The sequence below is a fragment of the Stegostoma tigrinum genome, chromosome 10, assembly GCF_030684315.1.
Source record: "Stegostoma tigrinum isolate sSteTig4 chromosome 10, sSteTig4.hap1, whole genome shotgun sequence".
In the NCBI taxonomy this organism is placed as follows: domain Eukaryota; kingdom Metazoa; phylum Chordata; class Chondrichthyes; order Orectolobiformes; family Stegostomatidae; genus Stegostoma; species Stegostoma tigrinum.
This window is the reverse complement of record NC_081363.1, coordinates 77,381,517-77,398,648: the sequence shown is the minus strand read 5'-3', so window position 1 is coordinate 77,398,648 and position 17,132 is coordinate 77,381,517. Positions and strand designations below refer to the sequence as shown.

Here is a 17,132-nt window from a genome sequence, read left to right as displayed (position 1 = left end):
TCCCGGTCCATGCCCAACAAAATGGGTCATGAATTTTCCCTTGTGTGCCACACCCGGGACAATTGTCAGGAATTCTGCAGGCCAGCTGCGGATTGACACATCTTGCCCGGGTGCACAATGGCCTTTTGAAAAGTGGCACTGGCGCAAGGACTGCTGGTCCATTCTGTGGCAGTGGCAAGGCATTCTGGGTACAGGAAGTGGTAGAGTTTTTTAAAAAGTTTCATTGACAGGGTGTGGGCATCACTGGCTAGGTCAGCACTTATTGCCACATCTCATGATCAACCACACTGCTATGAGTCTGAGTCACATGTAGGGGATTTCCTTCCTTAAAGGCATTAGTGAACCAGATGAGATTTCCCCCCAGCAATGGTTATCATTAAACTCTTAATATTTTATTGAGCTCAAATTGCACCACTTGCCATGGTGGGATTCAAACCCAGTACTACCTGGGTCCCTGGATTAACAGCCCAGCAATAATACCACTAGGCCATCACCTCCTTGTGGCTAGGAATGGGCATCTGGGGCACCATAGGAGTGGGTTAAGTTAATGAGGGGAATTTGGTCAATAAAGGAGAGAGTCTTCATAGAGAGATCCTCCATGAAATTTGACAAAATTGACCCTTAGCTATACAAAAGGTAAGATTGAGCCCAAGAACCCTAGTTATGTGCATGAGAGAAAACCTCTTGTGAAATGACACTTAAAAGTTGCCTCTGGGGTAATAAATTATCTCTTAGATCAGCTTAATTTGTGGAGAGTTTTTTTTAATGTGTGTTGCATACAGTCTTATTACAATTTACCTGTCCTCTGTATGGTTCCTGAGCTCCCCCAGTGGCTGAATAAGCATATTACCAAGTTATAAAACAAAGATCTCAAAGTCAGTTCCTCTGAAGAACAAAGAACAAAGACCATGTACCTGTCCAGATACATCTTAAAAGACGCTAACATGTCTGCGTCTACCACCTCCTCTGGCAATGCATTCCGGGCACCCACCACCCTCTGCGTAAAGAACTTTCCATGCATATCTCCTTTAAACTTTCCTCCTCTCACTTTGAACTCATGACCCCTAGTAATTGAGCCCCCCATTCTGGGAAAAAGCTTCTTGCTATTCACCCTGTCTATACCCCTCATGATTTTGAAGACCTCAATTAGGTCCCCCCTCAATCTCCGTCTTTCTAATGAAAATAACCCTAATCTACTCAACCTTTCTTCATAGCTAGCACCCTCCATACCAGGCAACACCCTGGCGAACCTCCTCTGCACCCTCTCCAAAGCATCCACATCCTTTTGGTAATGTGGTGACCAGAACTGTATGCAGCACTCTAAATGTGGCCAAACCAAAGTCTTATACAACTGTAACATGACCTGCCAACTCTTGTACTCAGTACCCCGTCTGATGAAGGAAAGCATGCCGTATGCCTTCTTGACCACCCTATTGACCTGCGTTGCCACCTTCAGGGAACAATGGACCTGAACACCCAGATCTCTGTGTTCATCAATTTTCCCCAGGACTTTTCCATTTACTGTATAGTTCGCTCTTGAATTAGATCTTCCAAAATGCATCACCTCACATTTGCCCAGATTGAACTCCATCTGCCCAACTCACCAATCTATTTATATTCTGCTGTAATCTCTAACAGTCCCCTTCACTATCTGCTACTCCACCAATCTTCGTGTCATCTGCAAACTTGCTTATCAGACCACCTACACCTTCTTCCAAATCATTTACGTATATGACAAACAACAGTGGTCTCAGCTCAGATCCCTGTGGAACACCACTGGTCACAGGTCTCCAATTTGAGAAACTCCCTTCCACTACAACTCTCTGTCTCCTGTTACCTAGCCAGTTTTTTTATCCATCTAGCTAGTACACCCTGGACCCCATGTGACTTCACTTTCTCCATCAACCTGCTATGGGGAACCTTGTCAAACACCTTACTGAAGTCCATGTATATGACATCTATAGCCTTTCCCTCAACAATCAACTTTGTCATGTCCTCAAAGAATTCTATTAATTTGGTAAGACATGACCTTCCCTGCACAAAACCATATTGCCTATCACTGATAAGCCCATTTGCTTCCAAATGGGAACAGATCCTATCCCTCAGTATCTTCTCCGGCCACTGACGTCAGGCTCATTGGTCTATAATTACCTGGACTATCCTTGCTACCCTTCTTAAACAAGGGGACAACATTTAGCAATTCTCCAGTCCTCCGGGACCTCACCTGTGTTTAAGAATGCTGCAAAGATATCTGTTAAGGCCCCAGCTATTTCCCCCCTCGCTTCCCTCAATAACCTGGGATAGATTCCATCCGGACCTGGGGACTTGTCCACCTTAATGCCTTTTAGGATACCCAACACTTCCTCCCTCCTTATGCCAACATGACCTAGAGTAAGCAAACATCTATCCCTAACCTCAACATCTGTCACGCCCCTCTCCTTGGTGAATACCAATGCAAAGTACTCATTAAGAAACTTCACCATTTTCTATGACTCAATGCTTAACTTTCCTTCTTTGCCCTTAAGTGGGCCAATCCTTTTTATAGTTACCCTCTTGCTCTGAAGAAGGGTCTTGGCCCGAAACGTCAGCTTGCCTGCTCCTCTGATGCTGCTTGTCCTGCTGTGTTCATCCGGCTCCACACCTTGTTATCTCCTAATCCAAGTGGGAGGGTTATGTTGAGTTTACTGAGATGTCACAGGGCAGCAGTAGGGTAATGGATCAGGCTATTTCACTTTTCCCTACTGTACTGAGAAGGCAAATCTATACCAACTGCAGGAAAACAAGCATGTATGGATACTGGGTGCATGTGATGCACTCTGTGGTCGAATAGGCCCTTAAAACTTATTGCTTACTTTCACACAGGATGTGCGGTCAAGCATCGGAGTGAAGTGAGTTTGTGGGGAGGGCACAGGGAATGCAGATGGGTACATTTGAGCGTGGGAAGCCGAGAGAATGTAACTCCCCAAATAACATGTATCTAAATCATTTTCATAAACTGGGAGGATGTTGGGATGTTGGGATTTCTTGTCCCTTCCTCCGTTCGTGTGTTCCCAAACTACAGAGATTGGCATGCTTGAAACAATCCACCAGATTGCCCCCTCTGTGCCTCTCAGCTGCTCCTCTCTCACCTGCCCTGACTTTCATTTCAGTTCATTGGAGGTGACATTTCGCACCGTTGCCCAAGTCAGAATGACTCTCATTAGCTAGCCTTTGATCCTGCGTGAAGTTTGAAAGAGAAAGAAACAGGACCTTTGAGCTCCTACTTTGCAACATGCTCAGTAGTTACTCATTTCAGTTAGTGTGTAGCAAGGGTGTGTTTGTGATGTGTGAGGACCTGTACTGGACACGTGTGTGTGTGTTTGTGTGTGATATTACCACCGTGTCACTGACCCCACCTAAGAAATAGTGCGAAAAAGTGGAAATTCAATCCATAGACACCGAAATATTGAATGGATATGTGTGTTCATGTATATATGTATCTATATATATATTTATGTATGTGTGTGCACATCTGTGTGTTTATGTATCCATATAAGTGTGTGCTTCCCCATATATATGTTGTCAGTCTCTGTATTCTCATGCGTGTATTTCTGTGTATGAGGCCTATTCCTGTACATATATAGTCCCTTTATATGCCAATCTATAGACCTGCATCCCTGAGTCTGTTTGTGTGTCCATTTGTCTATGTGTGCCTGTGTGTGTCTGTGTGGAGGAGGCCATTAAAAAAGGACAGTCATTTAAATAAATTGTTTTGTGATGGAAGGGAGACTCATGTTTGCCTTGATTCAGTGGTGTCAGCATGACTCAAATCACGCCGTTACACCTTAACATCTGTGATTGCAACCAGCCAGCTAAGTGAGACTTGAACAGTGCTGGAGAATGTGATGAGCTTTCACTTATATCACCTGGCAGAAATGTGGAAATATTGACTCGTCTTTTGCCAAATCACTAAAGCAGATTTCCCTTGTTTTCATTTCGCATGTTCCCTTAGAGATCAAGACAGAAAGAGAAGCAGGGGCGAGAGGAATCTTGAGTCACGATTTGTTGTACTTTTCCTGCAGGGAATGCAGCGTACCGACTGAATTGTTCAGAGGTTTTTGAAGTGCCGCGGGCCAGCACAGCAACCCATCATGATCGAGAGGATGTGCTGCGGACGGATGCACCGTCTGAGGAGAGAGTGGAGATTCGGATTGGGCAGAAGCTGCAGCAGATTGGGGATCAGTTCCATAGCTCCTACATGGAGAGGGTAGGTCGTAAACTGCAAAACGAAGAGAGATCATAAACAGAGATAAGATAGGGTGGACAGCGAGAATCTTTTTCCAAGGATGATGACGTCAGCTTGTATGAGGGGGCATAGCTACAAATTGAGGGGTGATAGATTTAAGACAGATGTCAGAGGCAGGTTCTATACTCAGAGAGTGGTAAGGGCTTGGAACCGCCCTGCCTGCCAATGTAGTTAACTCAGCCACATTAGGGGCATTTAAACAGTCCTGGGACAAGCAGATGGATAATGATGGGATAGTGTAGGGGCATGGGCTTAATTAGCTCACAGGTCGGCACAACATCGAGGGCCGAAGGGCCTGTTTTGCACTGTATTGTTCTATGTTCTATAACATCCCTTATGATTTGATGCGCTATAGTTGTAGGTGTGCAGTTGCTTTTTTGCACTTCCTTTAGACATGGTCACCAATGAGCTCGGTCTCTTATACACGTGGACATTGAATGCAGCATTAGAACGCATTGGCTAAAAGCAACTATAGATCTTCAGAGCAGTGAAATATTTAGACACTAAACCTGTTTGTATACTGAAGGATCAGTAGAGATGGTCAGTATTAACAAGTGGCCTGGGAAGAGTGGTTACTGAGCAGTCATGTGAACGGGGCTGACAACATGACAGTGGATAGACAGTGGCTAGTATTTGAGGAATGAATGCTTGTATTTCAATAGTTATATATTCATTTCTGGTGCAAAACCTACAACAGCAAAAGTGATCCAAAGTTGGCTAACCCAGGAAATTAAGAATAAAATTAGATGTAAAGAAGGAACGTATAAAGTTGCTGGATGAAGTCCCGAGCCTGAGGATTGGGAGCAGTATTGAATTCTGCAAAAGAGGCCCAAGAAATCAATTGAGAACAGAATAGTAGACTGTGAGAGTAAACTTGCAAGGATCACAAAAGTATGGACTGTGAATGCTTCTCAAGGGAGGTAAAAATTAAAAATATTAGTAAATGTAGGTTTCTTTATGTATGAAATGGAAGGATTGATATTGATATCAGAGATAAAAAGGAAAACACAGGGCAATTAAGTAACTACTTTAGTTCTGATTTCACAGACGAAGTCAGAAATAACATCACGGAAACTTAGGAAGGGAAGTGCCTATTGAGAAAGAGAAATTGAAGGAAATTATGATCAGGATACAGGGTAGGTAATTTAGGAGTGACATGAAGAAAAATCTCTTCACTTGGAGTGTGGAATTCTCTATCACATAGGGCAGTGGTTACATCAGCAGGCATACTGTCAGTAACATGGTGTTTTTGTGGGGGGGGCAGGTTACTGGGGCCAAATGACTGAATTTTAATTGTCTGAGAATACTACTCAGTGACTGTAAAGGGGGAAGAATTCCCCCCTTTACTCACAGTGTTGCACAGTAAATAGCCAAAAAGGAGCTCTGAATATTACGCAGGTAGGGATGTAAATGTCCCTCTGAGGATATTTTCTTTTCTAAACATGGCCTGGGGACAGCCACTACTTGCTTTTACTTCATATCTTGTTGACCCATCTCATGGAGTTGGATGTTGCAGTTTGACCCAAAGCACGTGTGCATTGCTGGCAGATGCAGGTTGCACAGAGAGCATTAGCACAGCCCATGACACCGATTAGTAGACATTATTAATAGCTCAAACTCTGAGCCAGGGCATAGGGGCAGTGTGCCAAGCAGTGACAGTTGGCACTCCCAGACAAATGCTTGATTATAAATGGATGAAGGATAAGAGTCTATTGTGTGTGTGTGCAGCCAAATAGCTAGTATTATTTTCTGATTTTTGGAATCGAAATTAAATTTTTCGTCACGTGTTCTCAAGTGCAGGGATACAGGAGCATAGGGAAAAGTATACGAAGTCACCGTTTCTGGTGTCATCTTGGGTACAATGGTATCTAGGTACAAAATCTTAGGTACAAAGTAGAAAAATAAAGGAACTGGTTGCAAATTAAACATTACAGACCTTAGTTTACCTGCCAAAATATCTGCAATAGGCTAAATGAAACCCAACACTTTTGGTTTCTTGATAATAAAATGTGAGGCTGGATGAACACAGCAGGCCAAGCAGCATCTCAGGAGCACAAAAGCTGACGTTTCGGGCCTAGACCCTAGGCCCGAAACGTCAGCTTTTGTGCTCCTGAGATGCTGCTTGGCCTGCTGTGTTCATCCAGCCTCACATTTTATTATCTTGGAATCTCCAGCATCTGCAGTTCCCATTATCTCTGATACTTTTGGTTTCTTTGTGTTTCTTATTTGTCGAAACCTTAACAGAATGTTTAGTTGCAATTGATTCTGGTTTCTAATGGAAAACATTTAACACATTGTATTAATTGTATTTGAATACAAGGACATGGTTCAAATTTTCCCAGCATTAATCCTCTTGAGTTTTACACTGCACCTTGTAATGTAGTGTAGAATGGGGAGAGTATGGTTTTTGAATTCGCTCTTTCGATGAGCTGGCACCAGAGCCAATTGGCTGCTACCAGATTCTAGGCTGCTAGTTAATAAAGCTGAGTTTGCATGTGTCAGCACTTTAGTGATATGTGCTTCTATCAATTGGAAAATGGGTACTGGAGAGTTGGATATATTTTATAATGTTCTCATGAAACATTCTCTGATTAGATGCAGCTTAAAGCTGTTTCCACACTTCCTCCACTGTCATAGAATCCCTACAGTGTGGAAACACCGAAGCTCAGAGCATCCCACCCAGACCCATCCCCCTATTCTACACATCCCTGATCACTCTGGGCAATTTAGCACGGCCAATCCAACTAGCCTGCACATCTTTGGGTAGTGGCAGGAAACCGGAGCACCCGGAGGAACCTGGGGAGAATGTGCAAGCTCCATGCAGTTTAAAATTTTAGAACAACTATAATCCATCCCTTCAAGTCCCTCTCTGTCTTCCTCTCTCTTTCTAACCATCTCTCCACCTCCTATTGATCCATCTCCTTCTCTTCTCACTATCCATCTGTTGATCTCTCGAAGCTTGGACAGTCTTAGTTTTCTACCTGTTGACCTCAAATATGTTCAGTTGGGTCATCTTCCATATCGGGACTCCCCTTTGAATGTTTTATCCAAAAGCGATTATTTTGGAGATTATTGTTCTGGTAAAACTTGGCCACACACTCCCCATCTTCCCCACTGTACTTCCAAACTGTCAGGTGCGCCTCAGCGCTATTTGTGCTGTTACTGTGGGATTATCTGTGGAGTTGCAAATGGAACTCCGTGATGTGCAATATTCATGTTGGATTGAGTGTGTGAAGACTGCCTCTGACAAAAACCCTGCAGGTTCATGTATTTTGATGCTGCATTCAGTTCTTTCTTAGTGGATCTCAGCATGATGGCTGTTGCAGTTGGCCTCAGTACCTCTGAGGTGAGGTGTGGAAACAGCGAGTGACCCCTGTAGGAACAAGCTGAGCCCTGCCGCTGATGCTTGGCGTGGCCATGTAGCATGCTTGACCTTCTCTGTGCTGGCTCACATGTGACAAATGGATGTTATAAGGTGGTGCCAGAGATTTTTCTGAGGAGCTCCTGCTGAGGCATCACCACAGAGAAGCCTAGCCTTGGGAAATGCCCTACAGAAAACATAGCCCCTTTAATAGAGTAATATGTCCCAGGGCTCTTTACAAGGGTGCAGTTTGACACTGAGTCCCATACGGAGATGCTCGGGCATACGTCAAGAAAGGAAGAGAAATGGGGAGTGGGGGGAGGTGAGGAGGAGATCCTAGATAACCAAGGGTATAGTAGTCGATGGTTCAGTGAATCAGGGATACACAAGAGGCAGGAATTGGAGGAGGGTGCTTGAATAACATTGTAGCACATATCTGCTGGGTTTCAAAACAACACATGGTAAAGGACCCTGTGACTGATGGTAAAATAAAACCACGAGTGAATCAGGAACATAAGTTGGTGGTTTGTATTTGGTAAACCATCAAGCCCCTTCGTGCATCTCTTACATAAACCATGAGGGTTGCTGCCTGGAACTGGCTGCCAACCATTTACTTCTCTCTATCTGATGCAATCAATGTTGGCCTTGCACTGACCACAAGAACTCGACACTGGGACATGGGATTCCTACGTCGAGACCAAGCTCTCTCTACATTCCAGTTTCCCTTTGATCGTTCTGGTAATTGCATGATATGGCAGTAATGGAGATGTTGACTAATCGAATGATCAACCTCCACTAGTCAGCCTACGATAAACCCAGCAGATGTGACAAGATAGTAGTGGAGAACTTTAGTTACTCTCTATTGGGCAATGTGGTTCTAACTTACTGCCCAGTGATTGGAATGAAACCAGATAGAAATATATCGAATCCTGATGGGACTGGACAGGCTAGGTGCAGGCAGAATATTCCCTTTGTCGGACAATTCCAGAGCTAGGGATCACAGACAAAAGAATAAGGGATAAGCTATTCAGGACTGAGATGAGGAAGAATTTCTTCATCCAGAGAGTTGTGAACCTGAGGAATTCTTGACCAGAGAAAGTTGTTGTGGCCAGTTCGTTAGATATATTCAAGAGGGACCTGGATATGGCGCTTGAGGCTAAAGGGATCAAGGGATAGCGTGAGAAAGCGGCAGTGGGATACTGAAGTTGCATGCTCGGTCATGATCATATCGAATGGTAGTGCAGACTCGAAGAGCCGAATGGCCTGCTCCTGCACCTATTTTCTGTGTTTCTAAATGCAACGTGTGTCTCTGCATAGCCACTCCCAGTTTCTCCAGCTTGTGTCAGAAATGCCTGGCTGCACCCAGAGAGATTATAGGGAACGTGGAGTCTACCATAGTGAACTAGTGGTAAAGTTACTCGAAGAATAATCTGGAGCCCCTAGCTAATGTTCTGGGGACATAGCTTCAAATCTCACTGTGGCAGAGGGTGAAGTTTGAATTCAATAAAGATCTGGAATTAAAACTCAACCTAGGGTTGACCAAGTGACTAACCACTGACCACTGATGGGATAGCAAGGTGTAGCGCTGGATGAACACAGCAGGCCAAGCAGCATCAGAGGAACAGGAAGGCTGACGTTTCGGGCCTAGAGATTCTCCAGCATCTGCAGTTCCTACTAAGTCTGATAGAATTTTAACCACTGACCATTGTCTGGCTCATTAATAAGACCGCAGAGGTAGGAGTAGAAATGAGCTATTTTAGTCCATCCCCTCCACCATTCGATGAGATCCTGGCCAATGTAATAACCCTCAACTCCACTTACCTGCCTTTTCCCCATAAACCCTTAATTCCCTTCCTAATTAAAAACGCTGAACCTCTCACCAGAGATTGGCAGAGAGTTAGTTGGGTCTCAATTTCAAATTTTGTTGAATTTAAACTTCACCATCTGCTGCAACAGGATTTTAATGCAGGCCCTCCAGAATAATTATCTGGGCCTTTGAGCTAACAGTCCAGTGGTAATATACCACTCAACCATTGCATCCCCATACTTGAGTTGTAGGAATATTTCATGTAATTTCTTTACACTTCTTGGTTCATGGGATCTCTACAGTGTGGAAGCAGGCCATTCAGCCCATCGAGTCAACACTAACCTTCCGAAGAGCATCTTGCCCAGACTCACCACCCCCTACCCCACCCCAGTATTTCCTGTGACCAATACACCGAGCCTGCACATCTCTGGACCGCGGGAGAAAACGGGAGCACCTGGAGGAAACCTGCGCAGACGCGGGGAGGATGCACAAATTCCACACAGACGGTCGCCCGAGGGTGGAATCGGACCCGGGTCCCTGGCGCTGGGAGGCAGCAGTGCTTCAGCGGACAGCGACAGAGGGCTTTGAAGGAAAGAACACCCCCTACCCTCCCAAGGTGGGGCGCAGTCGGGGCTACCCTTCAGTCCCTGAATCCCCGTTGAATTTGCAGCCTCTGCCCCACCTGAGTGAGGGCCAGGCAGGGCTAGGGGGGGCACCGTGTGGGTGGCAGCGCAGCATGCTCACTCTGGTGAGTTGTGACCCCGGAAAATCGTTGGCCTGAGCGGGGTGAGAGCCCAGGTCTGTAGCTCTGAGTGGGTGAGCACTGTGACCTGCTTTGCTTAATCAACAGCATGCCCTCCCCCGTTATCAGCGATGGGCCCCGGGTGGCTGTTTGTCTACAATGATCTCTTTGTAAGTGGTGTGTGCAGTAGATCAGTGCAGTGGTGATCGCTGCTGGCTGCCCGTCCTGTCTGTGTTTACATGCTGATCTATATTTAGAGGGCTGAGTCACTACTCCAGCTGCAAGCATGACTCTCCTGAAACTACCTGCAGCGATAGGACGTGCATGCACAGCATGATGTGTGCACGTGGGCACTCACTCACTGTGGAAGAGGTGGCACCTGAGGGTGTGGCGTGGCACGGCTGACGTTTTCTCACATCTGCCGTAAGCTAGACGCAATGAAACAGTGCTCTGCCAGTGTCTGCCTTGGCTCCGAGTGCCAAACGGGAGCCGTGCCATCCTGTTGCCTTTAATGTGCGCACAAGAGGCGGGAGAACCAGCACATTTAACCCTTCGGTTGCTGGATCCCGCAATTGATGATGCAGCCGATACGAGTCGAGGGTCGGGTTTGGGGCTGGGGGTGTGGTGGTGGAAGGGAAATGGGAAGCGACGAGGAGGTGAAGTGGGAGAGGAGGGGCGATGGGAGTAGACCAGCTGACTCTCACTGATATGCTCGATTCACTGTCCTCCAGCTAGGAAAATGGGGCTCGGTTTCTGGGCTGCACCTCAGAAGCTGGTCGCCATATCTAATGCTTCCTGCAGTGGACGTTGCTCTTTTTTCCCCATTCACTGCCAGTGAGCAAGAACCCTCGCCAGTAATGTCCCCTGTCCGAGCATGATCTCCTGGTTTTGTTGGGATGTGGGCCCCTAACAGAAGCAAGCTCTTTGGCGGGACAACACCTCTGCATGTGACCTTGCCAGTGAAATACCAGCAGGCTAGCCGTCACCCGTAAGAATACTGTGACCGCCCACCCATCTTCTGGATGGGGACCTCTGCAACTTGTCTGCCAAGGTGGTACAATGCGAAGGTAGAACACGAGGAGCGGAGGGTGCAATTGGCATTTATTGGAAATTCCATTGCAACTTATCGCGCAAACTTCCCAAGTGCAATGTTGTAGCCGCTCCTCTTACATTGGAAACCACCTACAAAGGTTAGTTTGAATGAAGAGTCACTGTGAACGCGACAGAGTGTGGCCCATGGTTTGGGGGGAGCCACGGGTGGGGCCCAGCGCGCACCGTAGCCGTGGCAACCGCCCGCAGCCCCCACCTTCTCGCCCGGCAGACCCCGGAGCTGGGCGTCGACGTTGGACCCGCGCGAGGGATTGCTGTACCCACACTGGAAGGGGAGTTGTTTATTGTCCCTCCCTTTAGTCAGAGCTGGCTTGCTGCTGGACGTGATCTCAGTGCTGCGTTGTGCCCGAGGCTGCTGAGGTGAGGCTCGGTTCTTAATGGTGTGGAACACCTGTAGCAACGTTACCACTCCGAGTTAGAAGTTTGTGCGCACAAGGCTCCTATTGTGAGGCTTATCTTCACAGTACCGGGTTGTTTTGTGCTCGGGTTGTTTTGTGCTCGGGGCTCTGCTAAATGGTAACTGGTGACTCATTCACTCTCGTCTAGCTAGTTCGGGAGCCTCTGCAGGCTGGTTAACCCCTTGCTTTCCCAATGGGACGTATTGAACCACTAACCTTATCTCATCTCTGCTGCCTGTATTTTAACCTGCTCTCTTTACCCATCACCCACTGAGCCCTGCACTGGGATCTGGCTTGGCAGCTCCCCAGTGTTAAAATGTCATTGTACCTCTGGTCGCGCCCCTCCCTACCCCTGTTTCTCTATTAAATGCCCTGAAGTGTTTTGCAGGACTGGGTTAAACAGGTAAACCTGACATCAGCTGTTTTTGTGAATTGCCATTGGCTACCTCCAGTGACTGGCGCAGGCAGGGGTAGTAAAGACTCCATTTTAAGTGTGGGCAATGATCTGGATTTAAAGTTGCACTGGTTTCGGACAAAGTGGCTGGCACGATGGCTCATCCTCCCTGCTCCTGCTTGGGTTTGCTGCGGGTGCTCAGGTTTCCTCCCACGGTCCAAACATGTGCAGGTCAGGTGGATGGCTGTGGGAAAAGCAGGGTTACAGGGGTAAGGGTAGGTGGCCCAGCTGGGATGCCCTTCAGAGGGCCAGCGTGGACTCAATGGGCCGAATGGCCTGCTTCCACACTGTGGGGATTCTATGAAAGCGAGTTACCCATCCTGCCCTGCCCCCCCAACCCACCACCCCACTCGAACACATTCGCGTAAATCCACCAGTGCAATCAGAAACACAAAATTAAGGAAGAGTTTGCTTTATGAATGTCCCCCATGGGCTGTTGTGGTGCAGTGGCAATGACCCTACCAGTGGCACGCGATCCCCACCTTCTCCAGAGGTGTTTGCTTAACAGGGCTGAATAGACAGATCAGCTAATATTTAAACACATCCCTTGGCCCATTCAAGAACGGGAAATTGGGGCAGTTTGATAAATCCAGCTGAAAATTGGTTTGTCCCCAAAATAAAGTATGGTTAATTCATCAGGGGCTGACACTCCTTGCAGCACTGAGGGAACGCTGCATTGTTAGAGGTGCAGATGAGACACTAAAGCAAGGCCCCGCCTGTCCGCTGAGGGCGCATGTCGATGAAGACTTTGAAGATGAGGAGGGATGCCTCTGCCAGTGACCTGGCCAGTGTTTATTCTTCAGTCAGTATTGTGCAGTCCGCTCATTATCGTTTTGCAGTTCATGGGACCGCGCTGCGTGCAATTTAGCGTTTCCTACTTTGCAACAGTGACCACAATCTGTGCTTCCTCACTCGAGAAGCACTTTGAGATGGTTGCAGGACGCGCTGTAGAGATGCCCGTCACTTTATCGCCTTCAGAGAGTCAAACCTGTTTACATGCTTACTTGTTAAAAACATGCAGAGTGATTTGCGTGACGTATCACGGTGCAGTTTGTTAACGGACTGAAGACTTCTGAAATGTGTGTTTATTTCTGTCCTTAGGTTAAGACCAGAAATCATAGGAGGGGAAGTAGTATCAGAGATAATGGGAACTGCAGATGCTGGAGATTCCAAGATAATAAAATGTGAGGCTGGATGAACACAGCAGGCCAAGCAGCATCTCAGGAGCACAAAAGCTGACGTTTCGGGCCTAGACCCTTCATCAGAGCTCTGATGAAGGGTCTAGGCCCGAAACGTCAGCTTTTGTGCTCCTGAGATGCTGCTTGGCCTGCTGTGTTCATCCAGCCTCACATTTTATTATCATAGGAGGGGAAGTAGCCCATTCGATCCATCAAGTCTGTCCCACCATTCAATGCGATCGGACCATCCTCCCACTCCACTTCGTCACCCGTTTTCCCAATAGTTGTTAATCCCTTTACTGACTAAAAACCTATCTCAGCCTTGAACGTACTTAGCAACACAGCCCTGATAGCCCTCTTTAGCAATTCAGTCCAAAGAGATGGTTAACTTCCTCATGGAATGGGATGGGTCAGTGTTGGGAGAGTCAGGGTGGAGCAGTTGGAAGTGAGACGCTGCAGGATGAGCCTTTGAGAACTGTGCTTGAGCAGGGTTGAAATGCTAAAGTGCTGAGGGCCTCTGTGCCCCAGCCCTGACACTGGTCAAGCTATGTTCTGATGTTAACTGGGACTCCTGATTTAAAAGAGTGTGTCTTCCTGTTGAGGGGTTGAGATGAATAACACTGAGGTTTGTTTTGACTGCACAATGTTTTGTAACGCTGTCACAGATTAGCTCAGCGGATCGCTGGGCTCCAGGCCAAGTTTCGCAAGAGTCAAGTTTCTGGTGATTTCCTTGAGAATGGTCGAACAGCAGAGAAAGAGGCCATTCTGCCCGGCACGCCAGTGCTGGCTCTTTGAAGGAGCTGTCCAAATTCTTGGCGGATGCTTCTGGCAGAGCCAGCAAGGGCTGGTCTAACAGTGGCATCTGACACAAGAATGGAAACCTGTATTCTTAGCAGCAGAACCACTTGAGGAAAGGGACATTTGTAAAGGCATCAGAACAGAAGTTCGGGAGCAGCGAATGAAGCGAATCTGTGACAGTTCCTGACATTCTTTTGTGAGAGTACTGATTAGGTTAGACTCAACCCTCGCACATGAGCATAGCATGACTGTGTTTTGATGCCATCTGATGAACTGAGGCTTTGCAACACTCCACAGAGTGGAACTGTTAAAGAGAAGAATTAGAACAAAAGTGGATGGGCTCTTCTTTCGAGACGGTTTCTCAACAACTCACTTTCACTCCAGTTTGATGGCTTCTGAGGTTGGAGGTGGGCAATGTCTCTCATGGCGCAGTGGGGATGCCAGGACCAGAGGTTTGTGGGAGGAAGACGGTTGGAATCTCACAGAATCCTGGGTAAGGTAACACCCCCATGGGGACATTATGGATGTGAATGGGAAGACTTCCCTCAGTCCGGCTCACGCCATTCAAAATTATCCACAGTGTGAGGCAGAAAGCCAACTGAGGCTCCTTTCATCCAAAAAGCTGTTGTGGGGGGGAGAGGCAGATTTACACAAAATCGCCAGGTCTGAACTGTTCTACTTGAAAAAGTGGGAGTTGTTTTTTTTAAAGTAATTTTAAAGGGAGTTGGACCCATGCATGAGGATGAGGAACTTACGGAGGTACAAACAAAGTGGGATGTGGGACTAAGCAAGACGCACGATTTAAATAGCTAATACAGGCATGCTGAGCCTAGTAGCTTCCTACCATGCCTTAACTTGTGATTTTTCGGTTATTTCTAAGTTATCCCACTCCCCTGCTCTTTCCCCATGGTGCAGCAAAGTATTTACCCAGTTTCACATTGAAGGCTACCCCAAATTGTTCAGGCGCTGCATTGTTCGTGTGTGTGTGTCGGGCCGTGTGTGTGTCGGGCCGTGTGTGTGTCGGGCCGTGTGTGTGTCGGGCCGTGTGTGTGACTGTGTGTGTGTGTGACTGTGTGTGTGTGTGTGTGTGTGTGTGTGTGTGTGTGTGTGCGCGTGTTGGGGGGGATGTGTGTGCGGGTGTGTGTGAGACTGTGTGTGGGGGGGATGTGTGTGAGACTGTGAGGGGGATGTGTGTGGGGGTGTGTGTGAGACTGTGTGTGCGCGTGGGGGGGTGTGTGTGAGGGTGTGTGTAAGACTGTGTGTGCGTGTGTGTGAGAGACTGGGCGTGTGCGTGTGTGTGAGAGACTGGGCATGTGTGTGTGAGACTGGGCGTGTGCGTGAGACTGGGCGTGTGCGTGCATATGTGTGAGAGTGTGCGTGTGCATATGTGTGAGACTGTGCGTGTGCATATGTGTGAGACTGTGCGTGTGCATATGTGTGAGACTGTGCTTGTGTATATGTGTGAGACTGTGCGCGAGCGTGCGTGTGTATATATGTGCGAGACTGTGCGCGAGCATGCGTGTGCGTATATGTGCGAGACTGTGCGCGAGCGTGCGTGTGTGTATATGTGTGAGACTGTGCGCGAGCGTGCGTGTGTGTATATGTGTGAGACTGTGCGCGAGTGTGTATATGTGTGAGACTGTGCGCGAGTGTGTATATGTGTGAGACTGTGCGCGTGCGTGCATGTGTGTATATGTGTGAGACTGTACGCGAGCGTGCGTGTGTGTGTATATGTGTGAGACTGTGCGCATGCGTGCGTGTGTGTATATTTGTGAGACTGTGCGCACGCGTGCGTGTATATGTGTGAGACTGTGCATGTGCGTGCGTGTATATGTGTGAGACTGTGCACGAGCGTGTATATGTGTGAAACTGCGTGTGTGTATATGTGTGAGACTGTGCGTTTGTGTGTATATGTGTGAGACTGTGCGTGTGTGTGTATATGTGTGAGACTGTGCGTGTGTATATGTGTGAGACTGTGCGTGTGCATATGTGTGAGACTGTGCGTGCGTGCATATCTGTGAGACTGTGCGTGCGTGCATATGTGTGAGACTCTGCGTGCGTGTATTTGTGTGAGACTCTGCGTGCGTGTATTTGTGTGAGACTGTGCGTGCGTGTATATGTGTGAGAGTGTGCATGTGTATATGTTTGAGACTGTGCGTGTGTATATGTGTGAGACTGTGCCTGAGTATGTGTGAGACTGTGCCTGAGTATCTGTGAGACTGTGCGTGAGTATCTGTGAGACTGTGCGTGTGCATATGTGTGAGACTGTGCGTGTGCATATGTGTGAGACTGTGCGTGCGTGCATATGTGTGAGACTGTGCGTGCGTGTATTTGTGTGGAACTGTGCGTGTGTGTGTATATGTGTGAGACTGTGCGTGTGTGTCTATATGTGTGAGACTGTGCGTGTGCATATGTGTGAGACTGTGCGTGTGCATATGTGTGAGACTGTGCGTGCGTGCATATGTGTGAGACTCTGCGTGCGTGTATTTGTGTGAGACTGCGTGCGTGTAGTTGTGTGAGACTTGTGCGTGCGTGTATATGTGTGAGAGTGTGCGTGTGTATGTGTGTGAGACTGTGCGTGTGTATATGTGTGAGACTGTGCGCGTGCGTGCGTGTGTGTATATGTGTGAGACTGTGCGCGTGCGTGTGTGTATATGTGTGAGACTGTGCGCGTGCGTGTGTGTGTGTATATGTGTGAGACTGTGCGCGTGCGTGCGTGTGTGTATATGTGTGAGACTGTGCGCGTGCGTGCGTGTGTGTATATGTGTGAGACTGTGCGCGTGCGTGTGTGTATATGTGAGACTGTGCGTGTGTGTGTGTGTATATGTGTGAGACTGCGTGTGCATATGTGTGAGACTGTGCGTGTGCATATGTGTGAGACTCTGCGTGCGTGTATTTGTGTGGGACTGTGCGTGTGTGTGTATATGTGTGAGACTGTGCATGTGTGTGTGTATATGTGTGAGACTGTGCATGTGTATATGTGTGAGACTGTGCGTGTG

At 47.5% G+C, this 17,132-nt stretch overlaps 1 protein-coding gene across 2 annotated transcripts in view; it reads left to right on the top strand.

Moving 5' to 3' along the window:
• The window catches only part of LOC125455712 (bcl-2-modifying factor-like), a 178,976-nt gene that overhangs the window by 31,736 nt on the left and 130,108 nt on the right, over positions 1 to 17,132 (top strand). For both annotated transcript variants that reach the window (XM_048538058.2, XM_048538059.2), the window contains exon 3: positions 4,062 to 4,246. In XM_048538058.2, the coding sequence (XP_048394015.1) occupies positions 4,062 to 4,246 (185 nt within the window). The remainder of the gene's footprint in view (positions 1 to 4,061; positions 4,247 to 17,132) is intronic.